The following is a 23,316-nucleotide window of genomic DNA, read 5'->3' on the forward strand; positions in this document are numbered from 1 at the left end:
CGTGTGTGCGTGTGTGTGTGTGTGTGTGCGTGTGTGCGTGTGTGTGTGTGTGTGTGTGCATACAGTACATACAAATCAACTGAGGACCGTACACTGTGTTTTTATGTCAGATAGCTGTAGGTGTGTGAGTGATGTGATGACACAACATGGCTGATAAAGCACAGGTCCACTAACTGTGTTAGCTTTTCTTTGCAGGCATGTGAAGGAGAGAGAAGCATTACTTTCCAACGGATTTGGGCTGAGGGCTCAAATTGGTAAGGCTGTATCTGGTGAACTCAAAAACTGAATCCTCTTTGACGAAGCTCAAGTTCAGGATATTCATTCATCAAACCACCAAATGCATCAGAAGATAGCTTCCATCTAATTAATGGCACAGAACCATACAAGGTGATGCAGGCTATTGCACTGAAGGGAGAATGAGCCAGACTGAAAATCACTGTATCCAAGGACTTGCTGGAAAAAAGGATAAAAATGGACCAAAAAAAATGAGAGAGGGTGGGGAATGGAAAGAGGGAGAGGATGGACGAGAGTTGAAAGTAATCAAACACTGCCATCTGCTGGCTACATTTCATATAGCTGACGCTTTTATCATAAGTGACTTACATTTTTGCTCTATACACCATAGACACAGCAACGGGGAGCGATTAGGGGTTAAGTGTCTTGCTCAAGGACACATCGACGTGGACTAGCGGAGCCAGGGCTTGAACCACCGATCCTCTGATTGAAAGACAGGCATGATAACCACTGAGCCACAGTTGCATGCTTATGGCATGAACATACTGTTTGCTTTGCATCTAAAGCTTATGTATTTGAACAGCTGCACCTGTGTACCACCTGTTTGTATTGATCCAACCAGAGCATATGTGATGCACAAAGAACACAGAGCTGGGCCAAATTTGACATAACAATCAATTTAAAAAAACACTAAATTCCTACAATGCAATTGTATAGCCCTGCTCAGGAAGATGCACATTCAATTTGCTGGTTGAGAGAGAAGAAAGAGCTTGGAGGACGTGGTAATCATTTTGATTAAATCACCATTATGTTAAAAATGCGAGATCCAAGGTTTGGAACTGGAGGGTCGGCGCTACGCTTCCGCCACAATTCTGCTGTAACAGCCGTATGAGAGCAGTGCAGAGCAGTAGCTATGAGCTAACCGGTGAGGCACGCTCACACAAACATGACCCACAAGCATATGCGAACGGCCCGCTATGTCAGCAAAGCACGTAGTTCGGATAACAACACACACAGAGGGAGAGCGACTTCTTTCTCGGCTCCATCTTTACATGCATAACCGTTGTTTGCTGCTATGTTAATGATCCGAATATTAAATACAGCTCCTTTAAAATACATAATCCCCATCTTCGTCCCACTCTTCCTGCTCATCTCATCGAAGACAGCAGCAGCAGAGGAACAAAAGGAAAAACCTGCTTAACTTATACCTGTACTGGCAGGGTTTTCCTGGCTCAGTTACATCACCTGAGTCACAGTGTATCTTGTATATCTTCATGAAAAGGGTTTACAAGAAGTACTTACTTTGCTGCTGCTCACAAGCTGATACCTTTATGTGCGAGAGTGGGAGAGACCAACAGAGTCACAATTTTAAAAGGCTTCATGGTGTGCTTCTTTTGACTGTAGAAAGATAAGGAGCCTCAAAGAGGGAGAATGACAGGTAGACAAAGAGAGATCTTTTGCATATTAAAATGTGCACCACAGTTACAAAGTGTGAGGGAAAGAGCTACAGGGTGTCTGTTTCCTGCCTGGATGTAAATGCTCACAGAAGTGACGACTCCTCCTCAGAAACAACTGGTATATAACCTGCATTGTAAAAGAGAAAGTGATCCATTTCAGTATTTGCTATAATGATTTCCACTGCTCTATCATATTTTTTTGCGTTCTTATAATCCAATAGAATTGCGACACTGTGTATGTGTGCTGTGACCTAGAAATCTGTGCCTGTGTGTGCTACAGTGTGTCTTTACCCACATACCCGTAGGGCCCTGACTCCATCTGTCCTCCCACTGAGCTCAGATCCCCAAATAAAGACTTTCATTCCAACATGACAGGGATTTTCCTGCATCGCGAATTTAAAGGTGACCATCCTGAAATTCTGTGTCACCTTTACCAAACCATGCAGCCGTGACCGAAATAATAAAACCTGTTTCAAGACTGTTGTGTTAAATCTCTCACTAACAACTGAATCAGTCAACGGTGGTGCTTGCTGAATATACAATGGATATGAAGGTCAGGCTAACTAATAAGTATAAAAAAGTAGATTGGTATTAGACCTGTCCCTATTTTACAACTAAGTGTTCAACATTAATGGTCTTACTGGAAGACCCTGTTTGTTATTTTTTATACTAGGAGGTATTTGTTTTGGTTTGTCATTAGTATAACTGTCATAGTCAATGCCTCCTGTAGGTAGAGTGGGCAGATGAGCTCTTGCAAATCTGCTTTTAAAATTAAATGTTTATTGGAATGGGTTGTTTGCCTTATTTACGGCCAGGAAAAACCCAGAATCACTTCATCAATCGCACAATACAATTGAGTGAATTTGAACGGATGCTGACCTCCACTTTTTCTCTTAATAGATCGTGTACCTCAGTGTCCTCAGTTGACTCATTCTAAACTAATTATGGGTGTCTGTAAAAAAAAAAAAAATACAGATGAGGTCATACCCTCTTTCTTGTCTTATTCATAAGCTGCCCTTTCAATCCTGCATTTGTGACCTGCATTTAAAAATCGTGTCTAACCTTCTCTGTCACTAACTGTACATGTTCAGGTGCAGTTGAGGCAATGAGCTCAACCTTGCCATTTTCATTTTAGAGGCATATGAGCCACAATCTTCTTTCAAAAAGAAAGAGAGTCCTCAGGATGTTCCCTGGATGAAGATGGAAAAGCAATCCACATAGCAGGCAATCTATATTTTCACTGATTTGTCCGTGTTGGTGTGCTGTTTTTACAGATGATTGCACTTTCTTGCAATTGAGAGGCAGGTAATCAAAAGGTTTCCTTTCCTTCAGTCCACCCAAAAAGGAATACTTGTTTACAGTGTCATCAGCATTATTATTTCCTCAGTAAGTGTGAGACGGATGTAAACCATTATGATCGCCTGTCACAAAATGTCTTGTAATGTCTGAGTGAAAGATGCTGTACTAAGGTCTGCTGTCTATGCATCCAACCATTGCAGAGGAATCAAAGACTGAGTAACAGATCAAAGCTGACTTAGGACAGGGAGCAGTGCCCCAAAACTGATAAACGCAATCATCCAACTCTGAACTCTATTACTGAAAACAAAGCAAGTGTGCATGTGAGTGCTCGTGGGTTTAAGTGGATGGAAAAACAAAAGAGAGAGAAAGAGTGCGAGAGTTGGACATCTGACGAGCAGCGTGAAGCTGCCTCCATTGTATCATTACATTACAATAACATCATTGTGTGGACAGTATGTTTTACCACCAAACACAACGAATTCATGTGCAGAAAACACTTAGCATGCACAGTCGTGCACAGGCACAAAGTCCTGCAACTACCATGCCTCATAGCATAGAGTATATCAGGTCATTACTATTCTGAGAGGATCTGACCACAGTCTGTGTCTCTGTGGTAAGTTAGGAATTAAACATGCACCAGCTTCAGGCGAGCACAGAGGGCTGAGCAAAGGGCAATTTGTCTCATTTAACTGCTGCCTGTCTGCAGAATAGAATAAAATTATGCAGATCCTTTGCTTTTCTAAAAAGCTCTCCTGTTTTGAGTCGATATGATTACTACAGGCCACGGCCTGATGTAGAAAAACAAGATAGCAAGTTCAGAATAAATAAGGATTTAGTTATTCGTAAAGCGTCTTGCACTAAATAGCTTTTAGTTGTTCATCCAGTCAGAGACTATGTTTCACCCTACTGGTCCAACATTTCTCCTCACAGCAGCAGCAGCATTACGTTAGGCGCTACTTGCAATTTGCATACATCACCACAAGGGGTCAGGCAAGTACCGCAAACTAGCCACCTTGTGAACAGAAAACACTGAAGTGGAACACATTTTACATTGACTGTGTTCACCCTATATAAAAACAAAGTATTGTAGTTTTAAGGGCATACTAAAGCAAAACAGGCGAAAGACACGTATGACGACAGAGGGAAAAAGTATATATATTTCAAAGATAAGGTATGCTTAAATGTAAGCACTTACTTCATTTCATTTAGAGACCTATGAAAAACTTCTATTTCATTGTAATTGAGAGTTTTGCACAGTTTGCTTAATTCATGCAATTTGCATATTGTTTCCTTTCTGTCATGATAACTTAAATATTTTCATCATTATAACACATTCTAAAGGCACAATGATTTGTGGTTGTCCGTCGTGGTTTGTAAACACAACACTCAGATTTGGCTCCTCCTCCCCGACTCAACGACACTGGAAGCACGCACCCCCTGACAGCTGTTATGCGGGTGCTGACAAGAGGCGCTTGTTTTGGTCCGAGCTTGGTACACTTTGCATCTCGCCTTACATTTGCATTTTTTTCGGCACTGTGTGCCATTTTCGTAACTTCTACTTGGATCAGTGCTTACACTATGTCACCTGGTCGCTACGTTTTCATTGAGGTTAACGTCCAGGAACATCCAGAAAACAGGCACGAGCAGAGTCTCCGCACATACAGACACCACCACCCACTTATAGTGGGTAATACGAGTTTATTTGTCTATGAGTCTATACACTGTTTCCATGAGAAAATCCTAGAGCATGGGTTTATTCCTCCGTTCTTAAAATGTTTTATTCAATCTAAAATGGTGTGTATAATTACACAGCTATGTCCACTAATCAGTGAAACGCCCTGGTCCTGTTATAAGTTTGTTCTTCACCTGAACACGTCGTGGGAGTTTAGTAATATTGGCATTAAGTAAAAGTAAGAGCTATAAAGGAGGAAACTGCAGAACATGTTCAAGTCTATTGCCGTCACAGAACTGGGTACGGTACAGCTGCATTTAAGTAAACAGATTGTGTGACATGTGTCAGTCTTTCACAATAAAAGCTGGGTTCGTAACACATAGCCATCTGATACTTCAGACAGGATCAGATTAGATGATGTGAAATAGAAATATATCACTATTGAAATAGAGAGTTCCAGTTTGTGGTAAGTCGTAAGATTTAGAGGGAAAAGTCTTACAATATATGACTGCTTTTGCTGCCAGGGACCAGTGGGGACAGTGCTATCAAATTAAGTTCCACAAAGTTGCAGTGGCATTACTTTGTAGCTTGGGGGAGAGTCCTGAAAATGCTGCAATATTTATTATATCTCGGAAATGATCTATACAATGTGTGTCTGATATAAAACAGGTAGACTGTTGTATGGTGAGGCAATACTGCAGTATAATTGGGGTTGTTAAATAGAAATGTGCAGCATGTGCAGCAATGGAAATGTGCAGCATTCATTTAAGGTGTTTAAGTTTAATTTCTAAAATATGCATGTGTATGCAAAAACAATTTTAGTATCATCATGAACCAGGTTAAAGCGCAAATAGGGCTGATAAAAACATAAATCAAAGTACTATTTTCATCCTGAAACTGTGGCCTAAGAGTACTGCTGCTCTTCTATTCAACGAGACACGTTTGGAATCACAACACATTGTATCGAGGATGTGTGTCATTTGACAAATGACACGGATCCATATCATGATCCATCATACAAAACCCCTTCAATGTCATGACCTGTAGAGACATGATCACCTCAACAGCAAAACGCTCTCAGCTTTGAACATACCAATAGTTCATCATCAATATATAACCACTAGATGGCAGCAGTGAATCATACCTATGGAGAAAACTGAAAATTGAAGTACAAGATGCATGCAGCATGTGTCATATGTGCGTTTAGCAGAATGTCTCTGTGAGTTTGAAGACAAATAATTGCCTCATTAATGGTCGTCAAGAAGAAAAGAATGCTTGCTGACTTACATCAAATTCGTTGAGGGCAGCAGCCAGCTCTCCAATGCCGGCATGGCCGTGCTTCTCGTCATTGGGTGAGGTGGCCTGTGCAGCACTGGAAATGCCTCCTATGGCCTCCTGAACCTGCTTGAACACGTAGTCCCGGTTAGCACGTGTGGCCGCCACATCCGGGTGGCGCAGGAAGGCCTGTGAGGCCGTGTACAGCATGGTGGCGTTTTTCTTCAGGGCTCCACGTGCAGCTGCCATCTCATCTCGACACTGAGGGTCTTTCAGCTCCTGAGGAGGCGATAAAGGTTCTCAAGTAAGCACTAACAACTACTTACAGTCAGTCCTTCAAGAAAGGTCAGTGCATATGTAGGCATTAAGAAACACCCTACACAATAAATGTAATGGTGAAAGAGTGCATTCCTCAAAATATTAGAGTTTTTGGGATATAGTATATGTTTTGGTCAAGAGCTGAAAAAAGGACCTTTAATGATTCACAATAGATTAAAGCAGAGCATAAGATATTTCCTGTCAAAACAAAAGTTCATGTCCTATCTGGATTGTATTGTTCCAACCACACAAAGGTAGGGCCGTGTCAGCAGAACAGCAACCATGGAGCTGGATGGAATTCAGCGCAGTGTGTTGCTCTGGGACAGTTCAGCGGGGTGGATACTTGCCAACATGACACTTCTTTAAAAAAGAAAAAAAAAAAAACTTCTAAAAGCTTTTTGTCACACTAGGGGCCATGTTAGATATTCTAACACTTTCATGTGTTATCCTCTTGGGTCAAATAAGCACTGATGCGGATATTTGCTGATTTGCAGTCATATGATGAAGTTATTTCGAATACTATGGAAAAACACTACTATACTATCGGATTTCCAGCTTCAGTTATGTACTGTACAGTTAAGCTAAAACAAAATTCATGTTTTGATAAAAAAAATGCTGTAAATACTAACATAAAACATTAATAGATTTATGAAATAAACCACTTTGAATGTGTTGAAATTGGCATTGCTTTTTGAATAACTTCACACTATTACTACAATAATTGATTGAAAATAGGTTCCTTTCCCGCCTGTGTGTGTGTGCGGCTGTGAAAGCTATCCTTACAGAGACAATGTAAAGCAGATATAACTGCACATCATTATGGAGTTGGCCAATATTTTTTTCAGAATCCGACAGCAAACTACTTTTGTTCTTTACTGATTGATGTGTCAGGATTCTTTCTGCAGAACTCTGATTGCGGCTACATCATAGAGCAGAAGTATTCAATTCAAAGTCAACCAGGTCCAGTTAGAGAGAATTTCAGAAAGCAAAGGTCGGGAACATCACGATAGTGCTGAACTTGCGATGATTCAGTGCCATGCATATTGAAGTAGCCAAGCAGTCGTATTAACGTCTCTATGTCGTCAATAACTGACTGTCAAATAAAATTAAAAAGGTTCAATTAAATAATATCTCAACAAGATGTATCATCAGTATTTAAATTGAACTGGCTGAGTTATAAATAATACATAATCCAATAATAAATAAATGTTCTTCTCTCGTTTCAAGTAAAATAAGGGCTGTATTTGAAATGAAAATACATAACAAAAAGCTTTCGAAAAATGTGCATCTGAAAATAAAGTACTTCATAAAAAAAACATTAATTTAAATTCTGTTCATTCAGGTGTGAAGTGAGTCATCCAAAAACACTATAATATCCATATTCTTCTCATCTTCTAAAACGAGAAACTTGTGTGCAAGGACTATATCTGTGATTATAAAACCACTTGTTGCAGCATCATTGTTGGGCAGTGAATTAATGTATGAGGTTTCGAATTATATTGGACTCTTAGATTGTGTATTTTTCTGTGCCTTCATTTCATATTTGAGTGGCTACGCTTGCTCAAAGATTTATGCTTAGTTTTGTAGTGGCACTTCACATTGCCGCATTTAATAATTGCCACAGTCGCTGAACACATACTGGTTTTTAACTATGCATGGAAAGATTGAACAAAGAAGAGTTTGTCCATTCTTTACTGCACGCCATGTTAAATAACATCTCTGACTTATGTACTTCTCCGACCATTGGGTCTCTCGCGCTGTATTTCCTGTGTGTGTCTGATCTCACAGCAGTCGCATTGCTTTCCAAAATAAACACATTTGATTGGCTGAGTAGCATCACGTGAGATGAGTTACATCGCATGCAATTGGTCGGTGTGTTTTCATGCAATGGCCGAAACTCATCCCATATTAAACCATTTACTGTATCTTTGGTTGTTCACCTATAATCTGCGATGTACTTCTAACCTATATATGAAGATTAGAAATCGCCAACCGAGAGAATACCAGAGTGTAGACACTTGTGGGAGTTTTCTCCTACAGGAACTCCCTGTACATGAATGCAACACAAAAGTCAGAAGTGGTTTACTTTTTCTTTGAAAGTCAGACAGAAGACAGCTTCCAGATACCTGCTGCCTGCGAGCTGCCACATAGTTAAGCTTCACCATCTCCTTCCCAAACTCCTTGAAGCGGTTTGCCAAGTCCTGCTCATTGGTCGCATTCTTTACTCCCTCCAGGGCCTCCTCCACCTGTAACACACAGGCACACACACAGACACACAAATAAAATAAGGGATCTTCCAAAAAACTCTGTGGATGCACTTGAAAACTAGCATACATTGATCTATATAGTGTGATTTTTAATATACATCAAACCATAAATGTTAAAACATATATTCAAGTAAAACCATAATAGATCCCTACGCAATTGCAACTGGGTTTAAATCGACAATAACCACTTTTAATGGGTCTCACTTCAGCAATCTCCATTCCTTTTGCGGACACACTCTGATTCTAAACTCCTTTTTATCTCTAATGAAAGTGATGCACAAGATGTAATGGAAAAGAGAGAAGAGAGAGAGAGATAACTTTTAAGTGGCCTTTGATGGCAGGGATTATACTGGCTAGAGTTAAGCCTCTCTGTGGGCCTCAAGAATGAAGCTTGGGAAAAAAGACTGAGTGTGAGCGAATGTGAGAGTGTTTGTATTTGTGTGTATGTGTGTATGTGTGTGTGTGTGTGTGTGTGTGTGTGTGTGTGTGTGTGTGTGTGTGTGTGTGTGTGTGTGTGTGTGTGTGTGTGTGTGTGTGTGTGAGAATGAAGGTGCATGGAGGCCCGAGTTTGATTCAGATTATGCCAGATGCAGAACATTCCTTCGAATGATTTCAATGCCTGAGCCATTTTCATAATAAAGGACAGCGAGTGGGAGGGTTATGTGTGGTTTATTACACCAGGGCACTATGGCATGATATTAATACAGTACGATCAGATGTGAGGTTGCAGGGTATTGCTCCATGCCTCATCTATATGCTAATGTTTGTAGAGGCTGTGATAAAAACATATATTGCTTTTGTGGACTATACAACAGGAGGAAATCATTTTTTTAACATCTCACGACACCATTGACTTAAGCACTGTGCATGCAAGTCTTATTGATACACTTGATACCATCAGTTGCTAAACGATTTGCGGATGAATCTGTTATTCAAACATGAGTATTCTAACACAACACAACCAATAAGTGTAACCCCATGGCTTCATAACTCTATGAGGTCACAGAGTCATATCACCCACAACAATTTGTTCTTCGGAAGAAGAACAGCATATCTGCTTTAAAATAAGGTGATAGTAGCACTTACGATTTTAAGGTGGGCCAGCAGCCTCATGACATCAGCCATGTCAGCGAGGATGAGCAGACGGGTGACAGCAGAGAGGAGGGCGCGGGCCGCCCTCACCATGGTGCCACGTTTTACAGAGGAACACGGGTCATCTGCAAACTCTGATGAGGAGATACGCATCGAGTCCCCTGCAAAGAAAGGGAGGAAACTGTAAGTGGAAAAGAGTGACATGATTGTATCTTATCCTAGAGCAGACAATATGTTATTATCTGTGACTATGTGTGCATACACATGCTGCACGTATATATTGTTTAACACCAGTTGAAGATAGAGTGAGCTAATGTTGTGATATGACGACAATGAGATAAGACCCACCACTGACTTGCTTTATCCGATTAAGAGCTCATAAAACTGTGTTCTGTGTTGTTCGGAAATAGATCTGAATTTGGCATGCCGCAGTTGACTTAAATCCACACAAGCACAGAAATATATGAGCTTGTAACCGAGAAGGCTTACAGAATCGTCATGACTGCTGAACCGTCCCTCTACAAAATGTGCAGCTAAGAGCTTTAGTTGTGAGTCAACTATTTCACCTTGGATATTATAACATACCAGAAAAGCATCAATTAATTTGTCTCTGAGAAAAATGCATCCCTCACAACTCTAACCATGAATACAAACTGCATAAATATGTTGATTTATTGTTTTAATACAAGTTTCTTGGTTTTAAGAAGCAACTACCCTAAATTAGGTTATTTTCTGCATAATAATGCAAAAGGCAGTGGTAAAGTGGCAGCGGGTCAAGACTGACAGTGCTAGCTCTCAAAAATAATAAAATGCCGCTCAACTCTTTTCCAGTACCAAAGCTTTATTCAACTGTTTTCGGCTAACTTGCAGAGTGGTCTGAAATCAGCATCTATAATTTAATCACGACAAGATAAAGGGGTTTAAGACGATGAGGTCACGATGACACAGGTCTGATGAGGTGATGACATATTTAGGAGTGTTTTACGATTCACTGTGACCTTAACTAGGCCGATGATGCCATTTGGGGACACCTCTAGCAGCTGCTAAAGGTCTTGTAAAAAGGAGATGGTCTTCTAAACTCTGCCGAGTACAGTGAACATAACATAGCTCCGGCCTCATAGTTTCAAAGTTATTAATATTAAATAATTTCCCTTGACATGTAATTATATCCAACCTAGCAAAAAGAGAATGAAAAGAGTCCCATCAGCAGTCCACTTCTCTACTGAAGAGCTTTTGAGCATGCTCATCTTTTCATAAGGGCAGTAAAAGGTTATTTTTCAGCTTGTTTTCTAGTGATGGTCAACCAATGTTTTCTTCCTGAGATTGACAGATACTAAAGTTGATTTATTGCCTTTTACAAAGGGTATAGCTTTGCCATCAAACTATTCAGAAAGAGCAGTGCAATTAGTCATGAGCATAAAAGCACAAGGTGTGCCACATCAGTTCAAAACAGACAGATAAATAATGTCTTCCATAACATTGTTTTACAGCCTTCCTTTGGTTTTGGCTCACATGCCACACAGGTTGGAAGAATGATCTTTTCCTTTTTGATGTCAGCTGTGGTGATGACATGTGTGGCAACAGTCTATTTCACGCCTCAAAAGAGCTGAGTGCCAATATATTCAAGTCAGTGTTCAACAGCACCGATGGCCAAGTGGAGCTGACAGTGCAGGATGAGGAATACCCCGACAACACAACATACGGTTGGCTGAGCTACATTTGCGCTTTCTGCTGATGTAGTTCTTGAACAGGGAATCTAATTCCATTCTGGGGACATCTGATCCACAAAAAGGCTCACTGACTTGCTCTCAGCATTGAAAAGATACTTTGAAAACTGTGGCATTGACTGATAAGAGCGAGAGCTCACTGAAAGACTGAGCATGATTTGTTGAAGTGAATAGTTGTTGCTAATGAAAATGGGCTTCTATAATGTCTTACAATTCAGCAAGGCTCCCCACCATCCCAGACAGTCGAAGCTCTAACGATGCATGACTTAAGGGTAAACAACTCCAGAATTAGGCTCATTACATTCATGAAGCTACGTGCGACAAGTAGAGCCCGAAACTAATGGGTGCTAATCTGTTATATTTAATGGACTTACCTTGCCACTCTTAACTCTACAACTGTTTAAAGCACACACAACTTCCAACATTTGACTTGTTCTGACAGTCAGAGCACTTAATACGCTTCCGAACGTTCCAATTTTTAGAGCAATTACTCTCCCTGAGTAGCGTTCAATGGTAGAAAACAACATTGGCATTACAGTCCTTTCACAGAAAATGGTTCCAGCAGTGCCAATTATTTCAGCTGGAAATGATGCCGAGTTGAATTCCACCCAACATTGTGCGACACGTTCAACAGTCAACGAGCTCACCTTGCTTACGAACATCCTCAACAGCAGCAATGAGCTCCTCCTTGAGGTCGTGGCTGTCTTTGGCGATCTGCTCACCCTTTTCCAAAAAGTTCTGGGTGGCCTGCTCAACAGACACTGCAAGGACATGGGCCTTCTTGGAGCGCCCCTTCTTCTTACTGGATGGCCCTTTGTTGCTGGTGTTCACCAGGGTAGTCACCTGGGGAAAGAGGAGAGGTCATTACAGTTGGTCGAGTAACATTAACAGCATGTGAAAAATAGGGACAAGGGAGGGAAATTGCATGTTTTGTGCCTTTTGCAACAGTGACTGTGGAACCCTGGCTTTGGAGATTGTGGCATACGGCCATTGTGGAGATCAGCCACTGACACTTAGAGCAAAAGTAAAATGATGAACAATTAAACTGGAAAATTAAACGACAGCAGGTATATATTTAATTTATTAATTAACTGATCCCACGTTCTCAGTCCCGATAGATACCTGGAATCGGCCGATAGAGTATGAATCCCATACAAGTGTTACATTAATAAGATACATGCCTCGCTGTGTGGAAGAGTCATTGACATCAAACCAAAATGACCACAGTAAATTTACTTAGCCTACAGGACAGGCAACAGAGGAGCAGCAATCATTGCTGCCTGTTAATAATTCATTAAAGGGTGGGAATATTTCCACTGCTGTTATGCCAGTGACACATTTGCTGCACACAATTGCATGTCTGTCTGAGGGCCGTAAGGATTCACATAGACAGAATCGCTCATTACACGCTCCAGTCAAGTTTTGCTGTGGAAGGATCAGTCAGAGAGCAGCCGAACTTGCACAATTGGTTGATATAATGAGTTTGTGGAAATATCAAATGGCCTTCACTTCAAGTTGCTAAGAGCAAAGTTATGTCCTGTCTGTGCTGCATTACTGAAAGGCTTCTATACTAGAATAAAAACTTTAATGATGTATGTCCTTGCTCAGGATGGAGCCAGGAATAGTAAGGCTGACACACGACCTTCCTTATAGTCTTTTGAAACTATTTTGACAAAAACGTAATTCATTATTTATTAACATTATTATTTTTTAAAAATCTTTATTCAAAGCCTCGCCGACAACTAAGTTTGATACATCTGTTTACCATCAGCTCATCTGCTCAACATCAGCTGACACAGCTGAACGAGGGCTCATTATGAAGTGCAGTGGTGTGTTTATTTTTTAATCCAAGTTGGTTGAATCAATAACTCATCATTATATTTACACATGAAAGCGTACACACACTGCGAGACAGACGTCCTCCACCTCGCACACAGACATGCATATGCTGGGTGACCACACAAAAGCCTAGATCCACCACCACCGACAGACATATAAACAAATAAACTCCCTGTTCTTTCAAGTTCCACCTCACAGGCCACAAAGAGAATTCCTGTGATTGTTGTTCAGGAAGTAAATCCACAACACACAAAGTATCCGGGCTGATTCAAAGGCAGTTAGTGATGCAACAATGTAATGTCCTTCTGTGCAAGTCCTTAATGGAACATTGAGTAAGATTTAGGAGGATCTCTTTGCAGAACTGGAATATAATATTGATAACTATATTTTAATTAGTGTATGATCAGCTGAAAGAAAGAATTGTTGTGTTTTTGTCAGAATGAGCTCTCCATTATTTTCACAGGAAGTGAAGACAATAGAGAGCTCATACTGACAAAAACACAACAACTCCTCTTCACAGAGAATGTTTTACATTTGTGTTTTCACATTATCTGAAGGCAACACGGTAGTTCTCCAACTCTCTTGGAAAGGAAGAGTGAGCGAAGGGGAAATTCAGTTGGTTGCAAATCCTGCACACTTCTCCTTTAGCTACTATATTCCAATCGCGTGTTTCATCCGTATGCTAGTGTTTGTACCACCTCATGACACGTTGATAGTTATGAGGCCACTATAAAAAATTTAAATAAATAACTACTGGCTACATAGTTGGTGAAATAATTGTCATGTCAAGTGCCCCATGTACAAGTCAATGGATAAGCTCAACGTGGTGCATTATCTTTTGATTTGATTAATTTATACATATAAAAATAGATAACTATATACAACAGTTCATACACAAATACATACTAATTGTGGGCATCGAGGATAACATATATAGTTAAATTGTTTCTTGTTTACTTTGTGGTCCTCTTTCGAGGGAGTCTAAGACGACTAAGTCATAGGTTACATAACAAACAACATCTTTCCATAATGCTAAAGAGCAAGGGAAATAATAATATCAGCACAGTAACGTATGCATAAGTTAATTACATAACAAACCATTTTCCACCAATTCACATCCATAAATTGAATATAATGCACGTACACCCAGGTGGCCTCTCAGCATGCGACCCCGCACTCCAACAAAGCAGCCCTGCATCTTTGAGTATGGACACTTCATTAGGCTCACCTAGAGTCCTCTACGTACATAATCTGTATTCATGCAGGCATTCATACAATGCATAAATACATACATATACCCAGATTAAATTTTAAGTCCTTCTCTCATTTTGGTCAAATAACCATTTCCCAAATGCATGGTTAAACCTATGACAGGACTGACTTTATTGTATTTCTCCTGGAAGTCTATTCCACTCTACTGTTGCCAAGTACAGAAAGGTATTTTGTTTAGAACATTTCTTAAATGTACATGGAACAGTGTGTGTGTGTGTGTGTGTGTGTGTGTGTGTGTGTGTGTGTGTGTGTGTGTGTGTGTGTGTGTGTGTGTGTGTGTCCCTGCCTCTAGGGAATTCCAAACTAGCTAATTAAAATAATTATTAAAATACCTTGGTCCATTACCTTCAATAATCGTTCAATCAATTGAAGCTGCCTTACCCTCTTTTCTATCATAAAACATTTAAATTCCTTGAATTGGAAAGAGCCAACGGGAGACATGGGGCTACGGTTCAATGTCATCCTAGTTTATTTTGAGCCGTTTGAAGTTCAGTTTTAATCCTACTGGTTCACCTTGGTAATAACTATTTGTCCCATAATCTCTTAACCAAGGGATCCTTCTAACTCAGAGGCCAAGTATTTAACACATATTTTAGCCACAATCTGAGTTTCAACGACTGTAATACTGAGCTCCACGAATCTACTCAACCTTGCTGACAGCAAATAATATAGATTACATTTTCTCAAGGCGCAAAGACCATTCATTTTCAGTCAGTTATTGATGTTTTTCAATTCATGCAAACATATTTAACGTCATGAAGGTAAAGAGCAAGGACATAGGACACTTCCCTGTAGCACCCATAATACTTAACTCTTTCTATAAAGCCAGAGTGTTGTTTTCCACAAGGACTAGGTAGAGAGTCAAAGAGAAGAAAGGAAACACCGTTGTCCACATAACTAGCAGGGAATAAGGAAAGAATAGCTTAAATACGCCACTGAGCAAATAAATACGTGGTTACCTGCGTAAGGTTGGATGTTTAATATGATTTCATCAATGATCCCTTTGTGTTTTATAAAGTCCCATTGAGGTTCATTGTTTATAAGAGTAGACTAGGGAGGCCATGGAAGGCATCTGACTTCATTGCGGCGTCAATAAAAAACATAATTTAATTTGATTGGCACTGTTTTGTGGTGGCAATAACATCATGTTGAAATAATGTTTGCTGTGCACCTGGCCTTTTAAAATGGCATTATATAATTTAGTGTTTTTCAATCAAGCAGAGCAATAATGTCAGCTAGCGACATCCATAAGTTGGCTGCCCATACCACTACACAGTAGATTCACTGCCAGCAGCTAGCAACAGACACAATGGGTTAGAGGCAGCACTGTAAATATGTCTGTAGACGTCCACACATATATGTAACCTTGGTGTCATCTTCGATCCAACCCTCTCCTTTGAACACTACGTAAAGCCCATCAAAACATCGCCCCTCCCTCTACTCTTCATCTGCTGAAACACTCATCCACGCCTCTCGACTGGACTACTGCAACAGCATCCTGTACAGCACATCCACCAAAACCATTAACAAACTACAATACATCCAGTACTCAGCTACCCGTCTCCTCTCCCACTCCCGCACCAGAGATCACATCATCCCAGTCCTCTAAAACCTCCACTGGCTCCACATACAGCAAAGAATCCAGTTCAAGATTCTCCTCATCACCAACAAAGCCTTTCACAACGTCGCCCCTTCATACCTCTCTGACCTCTTGCACCGACACGCTCCCACCCGCAACCTCAGATCTGCAGACGCCAACCTCCTTGGCAAACTGCAAACTGTGGGTGCTGTCTGTTGCAGCCTCTACCTTCTTCAGATATTTTAGCTTGGAGGTTAGTGGTCAAGTGTATTGATTTATCTTTGGTCTTAGCTGAACCTAACTTCTACAGCTACGTCATGCCTTATGCAATAGAGAATGAGAACCTACTGAGTTATGGGTCTGCATGATTCATCTGCACTTCAAATGCTCATTTATTCATTAACAAGGGACTGGGCTGTGGAGTACAACGGGATAAGGCATGTGTCATGTCGCTTTCCACAGGGATCGAATAAGTAAAGTCAAAGCTTGTTGACTCTTTGTTCTGCAACGGTAACTTAAAAAAAGCTTGATGTAAATTTAATTATGCCGCAATAACCTCACAGTATGCACTGACGCAGATTTAATTTATCTACCTTCATACAGATTTAACTGGGCTATTTTTATGACATCTAGCTGTGTCTGCACGCAGATGCCTCGCTGCATGCCCTAAGAATTAGCTGAAAAGAAATAGAGTGGAAACGGCAAACTGATACAAACATGTATTATGGGTCTCTGTGGGCATTTTGGCATAGGAGAGGTGTTAATAATAAAAATAACAATGGCAACATGGTATTTAATGTTCCCAATCAGCCATGACAATGTGACCCGAATGCACAATACCAGGACCCTAATATGTGTCGACCCTTGTATATGCATGGTAATACCTCATCTTAAATTAGTGGCTTTACTTTTTAAAGATAGATGATTTGAAAGGATATCGTACATAGACAGAGAACACATTTAAAAGACTTACATAAACGGACAGCGGAGTTTACCCTGATTAGATGAAACGTGGAGATCAGATTAAACAAATATCCCTAGGACAAACTCAGTCCCCACATCTTTTTACTGTGGTTGCTGAGGAATCCAGGTTTAATCAGCTTCACTTTCACAGAGACACAGTATATGGCAAATAGCCTGGCTGATTTACTTTTGGAACATGCTCAGCACTGACAAGCATCAAGTTCATACTCAGCCTATCAAGAAAACAGAGAAAGAATGCTTCAAAATGATGTAAGTCTAAAACACTGCAAGTAGGCTTGCAGTACCCACAACACAGACACACACTCACAATCGTATCAACACAACCATGCCACTTGCTAGTATTTGAATATGTTACATCTTATGAAACGTGAGTTAAATTTCTATAATTATAAGTAGGGCTGCAACAACGAATCGATAAAATCGATAAAAAACGATTATCAAAAGTGTTGGCAACGAATTTCATTATCGATTCGTTGTGTCGCGTGATTATTACGCCGGGCAATAAGTCGCAGAGAAGAAAAAAAAGAGCGGAGCAGAGCAACTGGCCGGCCAGCGTTTCTGAGATTGGAGTGAGACACGAGAAAAGCTGAGGTTGTGATGTTCTCAAAAATAGAAGATCTTTGACAAGTCGAGTCTTGGCCAATCAGCGTCTTCATGTTCCTCAAACTTGTTTTTAATGGAAGCTAGTCAGCTTGCTATCGCGTTAGCTAACGTGTTTGGGTTGTGTATTGTCGTTAAAGTTCCGTTATGTTCTGTTACAGTTCAGTCTTGCTTGTAAAAAAACGTAACGTTATGAAACATGCCGTCACCCCCCGGTCTGGTTCAGTTCACGCTGTCACTCGTTAACGTTAAACCGGCACACCGGCGGATCTGACTGCAGGTTTTTTTTTTTTTTTTTACTCAAAGTAGAATGAAGCAAATCACGTAGTTGGGCTTAGCCAACAACGTGACGTCGTGGTCATAAGAGACCCAGAATGAAAGAGTTTAAGGAAGAGGACGCTCTATATGGAGCAGTACAGCTTCCCTCTGTCCCAGTATTTCATACATATTGATAAAGCAGCGTATGCTAAATGCAGCCTCTGGAGGGATCAATTACAGTAAAAAGGGCTCACATTTGGCAGATGTAAAGCATAGATGTGTATGTTTTTAGTGTTAGTCCATTTTGTTGTTTTAATTAACAGCTCAGGGATGTTCAAGGAGCAACCTGTTTGTGCACTTTCTGAAGATGTTTTGCACTGTCACTTCTGATTTTGAATAAAGGGTTGGAAATGAACGCTTTTTTGATAAAAAACATTTTTTTATCCGATTCATCGATTAATCGAAAAAATAATCAACCGATTAATCGATTATTAAAATAATCGTTAGTTGCAGCCCTAATTATGAGCACATTTTACTGACTACTTTGAAAAAGACAAATTAAATATAAACATAACATGAATTGGGGAGGGGACTCAGTAAAAAGGGCATGGACGGGATTTAAGGCAAACGTTCTTTAGAACATCTCTATTGCAATAAACTTTCTATTGTGCTGTTAGTAAACAGGGTGCAAGATTGAGATTGAAATTCCGTGACATATTTATCATAAAACCTAAATCCCCCTTCTATAGGCACAAATGAAAAATGTGTCACAAAAGAGTGAAAATGTGTCACAAAATGGTCACAAATATGTATTACATAAACTACAAATGAAAAATAGGTACATGTGTACAACGATTTGTGCTTAATTTGTTGTGCATGTCAAGACTTTAACATAAATGAATACCTATTTAGGGCTGCAACTAACGATTATTTTAATTAATCGGTTGATTATTTTTTCGATTAATCGATGAATCGGATGAAAAAATGTTTTTATCAAAAAAGCGTTCATTTCCAACCCTTTATTCAAAAACAGAAGTGACAGCGCAAAACATCTTCAGAAAGTGCACAAACAGGTTGCTCCTTGAACATCCCTGAGCTGTTAATTAAAACAATAAAATGGACTAACACTAAAAACATACACATCTATGCTTTACATCTGCCAAATGTGAGCCCTTTTTACTGTAATTGATCCCTCCAGAGGCTGCATTTAGCATACGTTGCTTTATCAATATGTATGAAATACTGGGACAGAGGGAAGCTGTACTGCTCCATATAGAGCAGGGGTGGGCAAACTTTTTGGCTCAGGGGCCACATTGAATAAAAAAATTTGACAGACGAGCCGGGCCAATATCAGATGGATAGAGAGTGTTTGTGTGAACCTGTCACGGGAGGACAATGTTGCGGACCCAAATGCAGACCACATGAGAGTATGAGTATCTGGTAAAACAGATTATTGGAGCCAAAGGGAAAGTGGGGAGCCTGTGGTCCGCCACAGGGGGTGCTGGGCGGTGTGAGACCCGTGGCTCTCCACTGGACGACGGCGAGGCCGGCATGGGGCGGTGTGAGAATATAACGTAAATGACTCCGCTTTTTTGTTCAACTTGCTGGTTAAATCTTCATCAATTTGTTCTACACGCTGAGTCACTGTTCTGCGTGATAAACTCAATTTTTCAAATTTGGTTTTGCTCTCTGGACATAAGAGACCTGCTGTTTCTACCATACATTCTTTCAAAAACTCTCCTTCAGAGAAAGGCTTGCTGGCTTTTGCTAATTTGAATGCTAGCAAAAAACTTGCCTTGGTGCTTGATTCTTGTATAGCAGTTTGGCGGAGAAAAATATTTTGCATGCTTGGCGGAAAAGTGGCGGCTAATATTGTATTCTTTGAATACTGCAATGGTTTCTTGGCAAATAAGACATACTGCCTCTGATCGTACTTCGGTGAAAAAATACTCAGCAGTTCACTCATTAAAGACTCTGCACTCACTGTCGACTTGTCTTTTCTTGGGTCCACTCATTGTGACAGAAGGGATTACTGCAGGAGGATGGCAGGAGGCTGACAGAGAGAACCCTATATGTCACGTGACATGAGCGCGCAGGGTGGAATGTGGTTAGTTATGTTAGTTATACTGAGGAAAAATACTCTGCATGCAGCTGTCAGTTCATTTTACAACTCTAAAACTGTTGTAGTACAAACCCTGTCTCCGGCGACAGAAAGTGATTCATATTACCGCAATTCTTCTAAAGTTAACGCTTTACGCCATAATTAAAAAGGATTCTGACCGCTAAGAAGTGGAGCTTTTCAGTGGTTTGCGGTATATTACGGTAATAAAAAAAATTAAAAAGTGTCGCCCTTGTCTGTGGGATCAGTGGGGGAGGAGGTGGAATTGACCAGCGCAGCACAGCAAGTGTTGTGTGTCGCTCTAGTTCAGCAGAACACGGCAGGCAGCGGTCCGCACGGCGCGTACAAACTGCTGTAACGCCTCTCTGTTCCCGACTTGATTTTCCCAAAGCACGATGACCACAACAGACCAGCGTTGATGTTTCTTCATGCTTATTTATTGCACAGCGCTCTTTTAGGCTTTTCGTGTGTGTGTTCTTTTGCAGCAGAGCCGTGTGCGCAGCAGAAGGCATTACAGCGGTCTTTCTGCTGCAGCAGAACACACACACGAAAAGCCTAAAAGAGCGCTGTGCAATAAATACTCATGAAGAAACATCAACGCTGGTCTGTTGTGGTCATCGTGCTTCGGGAAACTGAACTTGGGAACGAAGAAGCGCTACAGCGGTCTTTACTATAACTTTTTTTTTTTTTATGTTATAATAATTATAATACTCGGCGGGCCGGATTAAAATGCCCCGCGGGCCGTAGTTTGCCCACCTCTGATATAGAGCGTCCTCTTCCTTAAACTCTTTCATTCTGGGTCTCTTATGACCACGACGTCACGTTGTTGGCTAAGCCCAACGACGTGATTTGCTTCATTCTACTTTGAGTAAAAAAATTTTTAAAAACCTGCAGCCAGATCCGCCGGTGTGCCGGTTTAACGTTAACGAGTGACAGCGTGAACTGAACCAGACCGGGGGGTGACGGCATGTTTTATCACATTACGTTTTTTTACAAGCAAGACTGAACTGTAACGGAACATAACGGAACTTTAACGACAATACACAACCCAAACACGTTAGCTAACGCGATAGCAAGCTGACTAGCTTCCATTAAAAACAAGTTTGAGGAACATGAAGATGCTGATTGGCCAAGACTCGACTTGTCAAAGATCTTCTATTTTTGAGAACATCACAACCTCAGCTTTTCTCGTGTCTCACTCCAATCTCAGAAACGCTGGCCGGCTAGTTGAACATTGAGCTGAGATCTGTTTTCTGTTTTGAGACGCGCAGCAGCAGAAAGAACCTCACGGAGACTTCTGGCAAAGGGCCAAAAGTCGTCGAGTGGCGCATGCGCAAGCGTAACCTGTTAACGACGTAACGTAAACATTTTCCCGAAAGTAAAGGCATTTCTCCATGTATTTATTAATGACTTAGTTTTATGCCTGTGTACTTTGTATTTTTGTAATATGTGAAGCCAGCAGCTCATTGTTGGGTAGAAGACACAAGCACTTTGGCTCGTTTCACCTGGAGCAGGAGAGCTGCTCCGGTGTGAGAAGTAACTCCGCTGCTCGTCACAGGAGAGCTGCTGTTGCCATCTTCACCCTGGGAGCGTTTGAAACGCAGATATAGCGGTCTGCTTTTCACGCGACATATTTTTCGATGCTCTCTGTCCTCTGCTGTGTGTTAAGTGCTCACCTGTGTGTGCGTGCGCACGTGTGTGTGTGCGTGCGCACGTGTGTGTGCGCATCGGGGCGGAACTCCGCTGTGCGCGATGCAGAGCAGAGGAGAAGTGTTAACGCGACCACGTAGAGACCAAAATGACAAGCTGTCATGTGGATAATATAAATAAAATACGGCCGTTTAGTTTGTTTAATAACAGAACAAGGTGTAAACCTGTTCTATAGGAAAGAGAACCTTAAATGACGACTTGTGATCTGGCGCTATCGAGAAAATTACAGGGGGGCGGGGGGTTTCTTCAGGGGGGCGCCCCGCCCCCCTATTATAACTGTAGGGGAAACACTGAGATAGGCTAATAAATTAGATCAGTGGTCCTCAACCTTTTTTCAGTGATGTACCCCCTGTGGAAATATTTATTCAGCCAAGAACTTCCTGACCAGCACAAAGCAATTTTGGTTGAAAAAAATATGTAATACACATCACTGTGCCATCAGTGTCTGATTTTAAATATAATATATACAATTCAGTGTATTAATTTACTGGTATTGAGCTGTAAGCTTACACCTGAATGCTCTTGGATATTTGATAAAGCGTCAAATTCTTTGTGTTCCATTATCAACACCCATCAATGTTGAAAAGTAAAACTCAAAGGAAGCACGGTAGCTTCAAACAACCGTTACAGACTAATGAGAGTGTACATCAGCTGTATCTGGTCACGTGAAATGGTATGGGTTAATATGACTGAAGCCAGTGACTCGTTGGAATGAGTGGGCTGACTTGTCTCTATTACTTAAGCCATTTACATAATTGGCTTTTACTAAGCATATAAAAATATCTGCCAGGAAGCAGAATCTGTACGATAGCATAAAGACTGAAACGCAGAACACTGATCATAAGATTTAGAAAGACATCCCTGGCTGTACGTGGAAGGATGGAAAAAAAGTTCAAGGAAAAGGATAAGGAAATGTCTTCCCTTATGATGTAACAGTATAACATAATTATACTCAGACAACTAAAGAAGGGAAGTCTCACCTGGCTGTCTGCTGCCTGATGATAGAGAGACAAACAACACTTTGGCTCATTATGTTGTGTTGAGCCACAGGGGTCCGACACAGTATTACCACTAAATGGTGCTTCTAACATGGTAATTTCGTGTTGTGGTTCTCCAAGGGCCAGATTTAAACACAATAAGTATGCAAAAACATACTTATGCTCATGTCTAACATATTAATTGCACAATTTCCCTATATCATGTATACCAAGGTTTTCTGGAGCAAGCAGTGTAATAATAGTGCACAGTGGAAATGTAAATGAGATGCCAAAGCAAAGTTTTGGAGTCAATATGAAATCATCATAGTAACGTAATGTACATGATAAACTTAATTATAACGTCTCTTTATCCTTTCTTGTAAGTCTGTTTCAATATGAATGCTATTATCAAAACAAGTGTGTGTATTACCTCTTTGGAGATAATAAATGAGATGTGTAATGAATTAATTGTCAACACTATGTGCCATGAATAGTGCAGCTGTGTGCACTGACATTGCATAAGGATGGCCACTCTGACGCTATACAGTAGGTAGGTAAGTGGTATATATTCATTAAATCATTAAACCGTTCATTAAGGATGCATATACATTCATCTATAAACTGTGGAATTGGATTT

General features: G+C 40.7%; 1 protein-coding gene across 4 annotated transcripts in view; it reads right to left on the reverse strand.

Moving 5' to 3' along the window:
• ctnna2 (catenin (cadherin-associated protein), alpha 2) overlaps positions 1-23,316 on the reverse strand; it is a gene marked incomplete at its 5' end in the record, with an annotated part of 275,443 nt that overhangs the window by 239,467 nt on the left and 12,660 nt on the right. For 3 of the 4 annotated variants that reach the window (XM_079220175.1, XM_079220173.1, XM_079220172.1), the window contains 4 exons: positions 5,950-6,216; positions 8,382-8,501; positions 9,609-9,775; positions 11,989-12,184. In XM_079220175.1, coding sequence (XP_079076301.1) covers positions 5,950-6,216; positions 8,382-8,501; positions 9,609-9,775; positions 11,989-12,184 — 750 coding nt within the window. The remainder of the gene's footprint in view (positions 1-5,949; positions 6,217-8,381; positions 8,502-9,608; positions 9,776-11,988; positions 12,185-23,316) is intronic. The other variant, XM_079220174.1, reaches the window with a different exon arrangement.

The sequence above is a fragment of the Taurulus bubalis genome (assembly GCF_910589615.1).
Source record: "Taurulus bubalis genome assembly, chromosome: 6".
NCBI lineage: Eukaryota > Metazoa > Chordata > Actinopteri > Perciformes > Cottidae > Taurulus > Taurulus bubalis.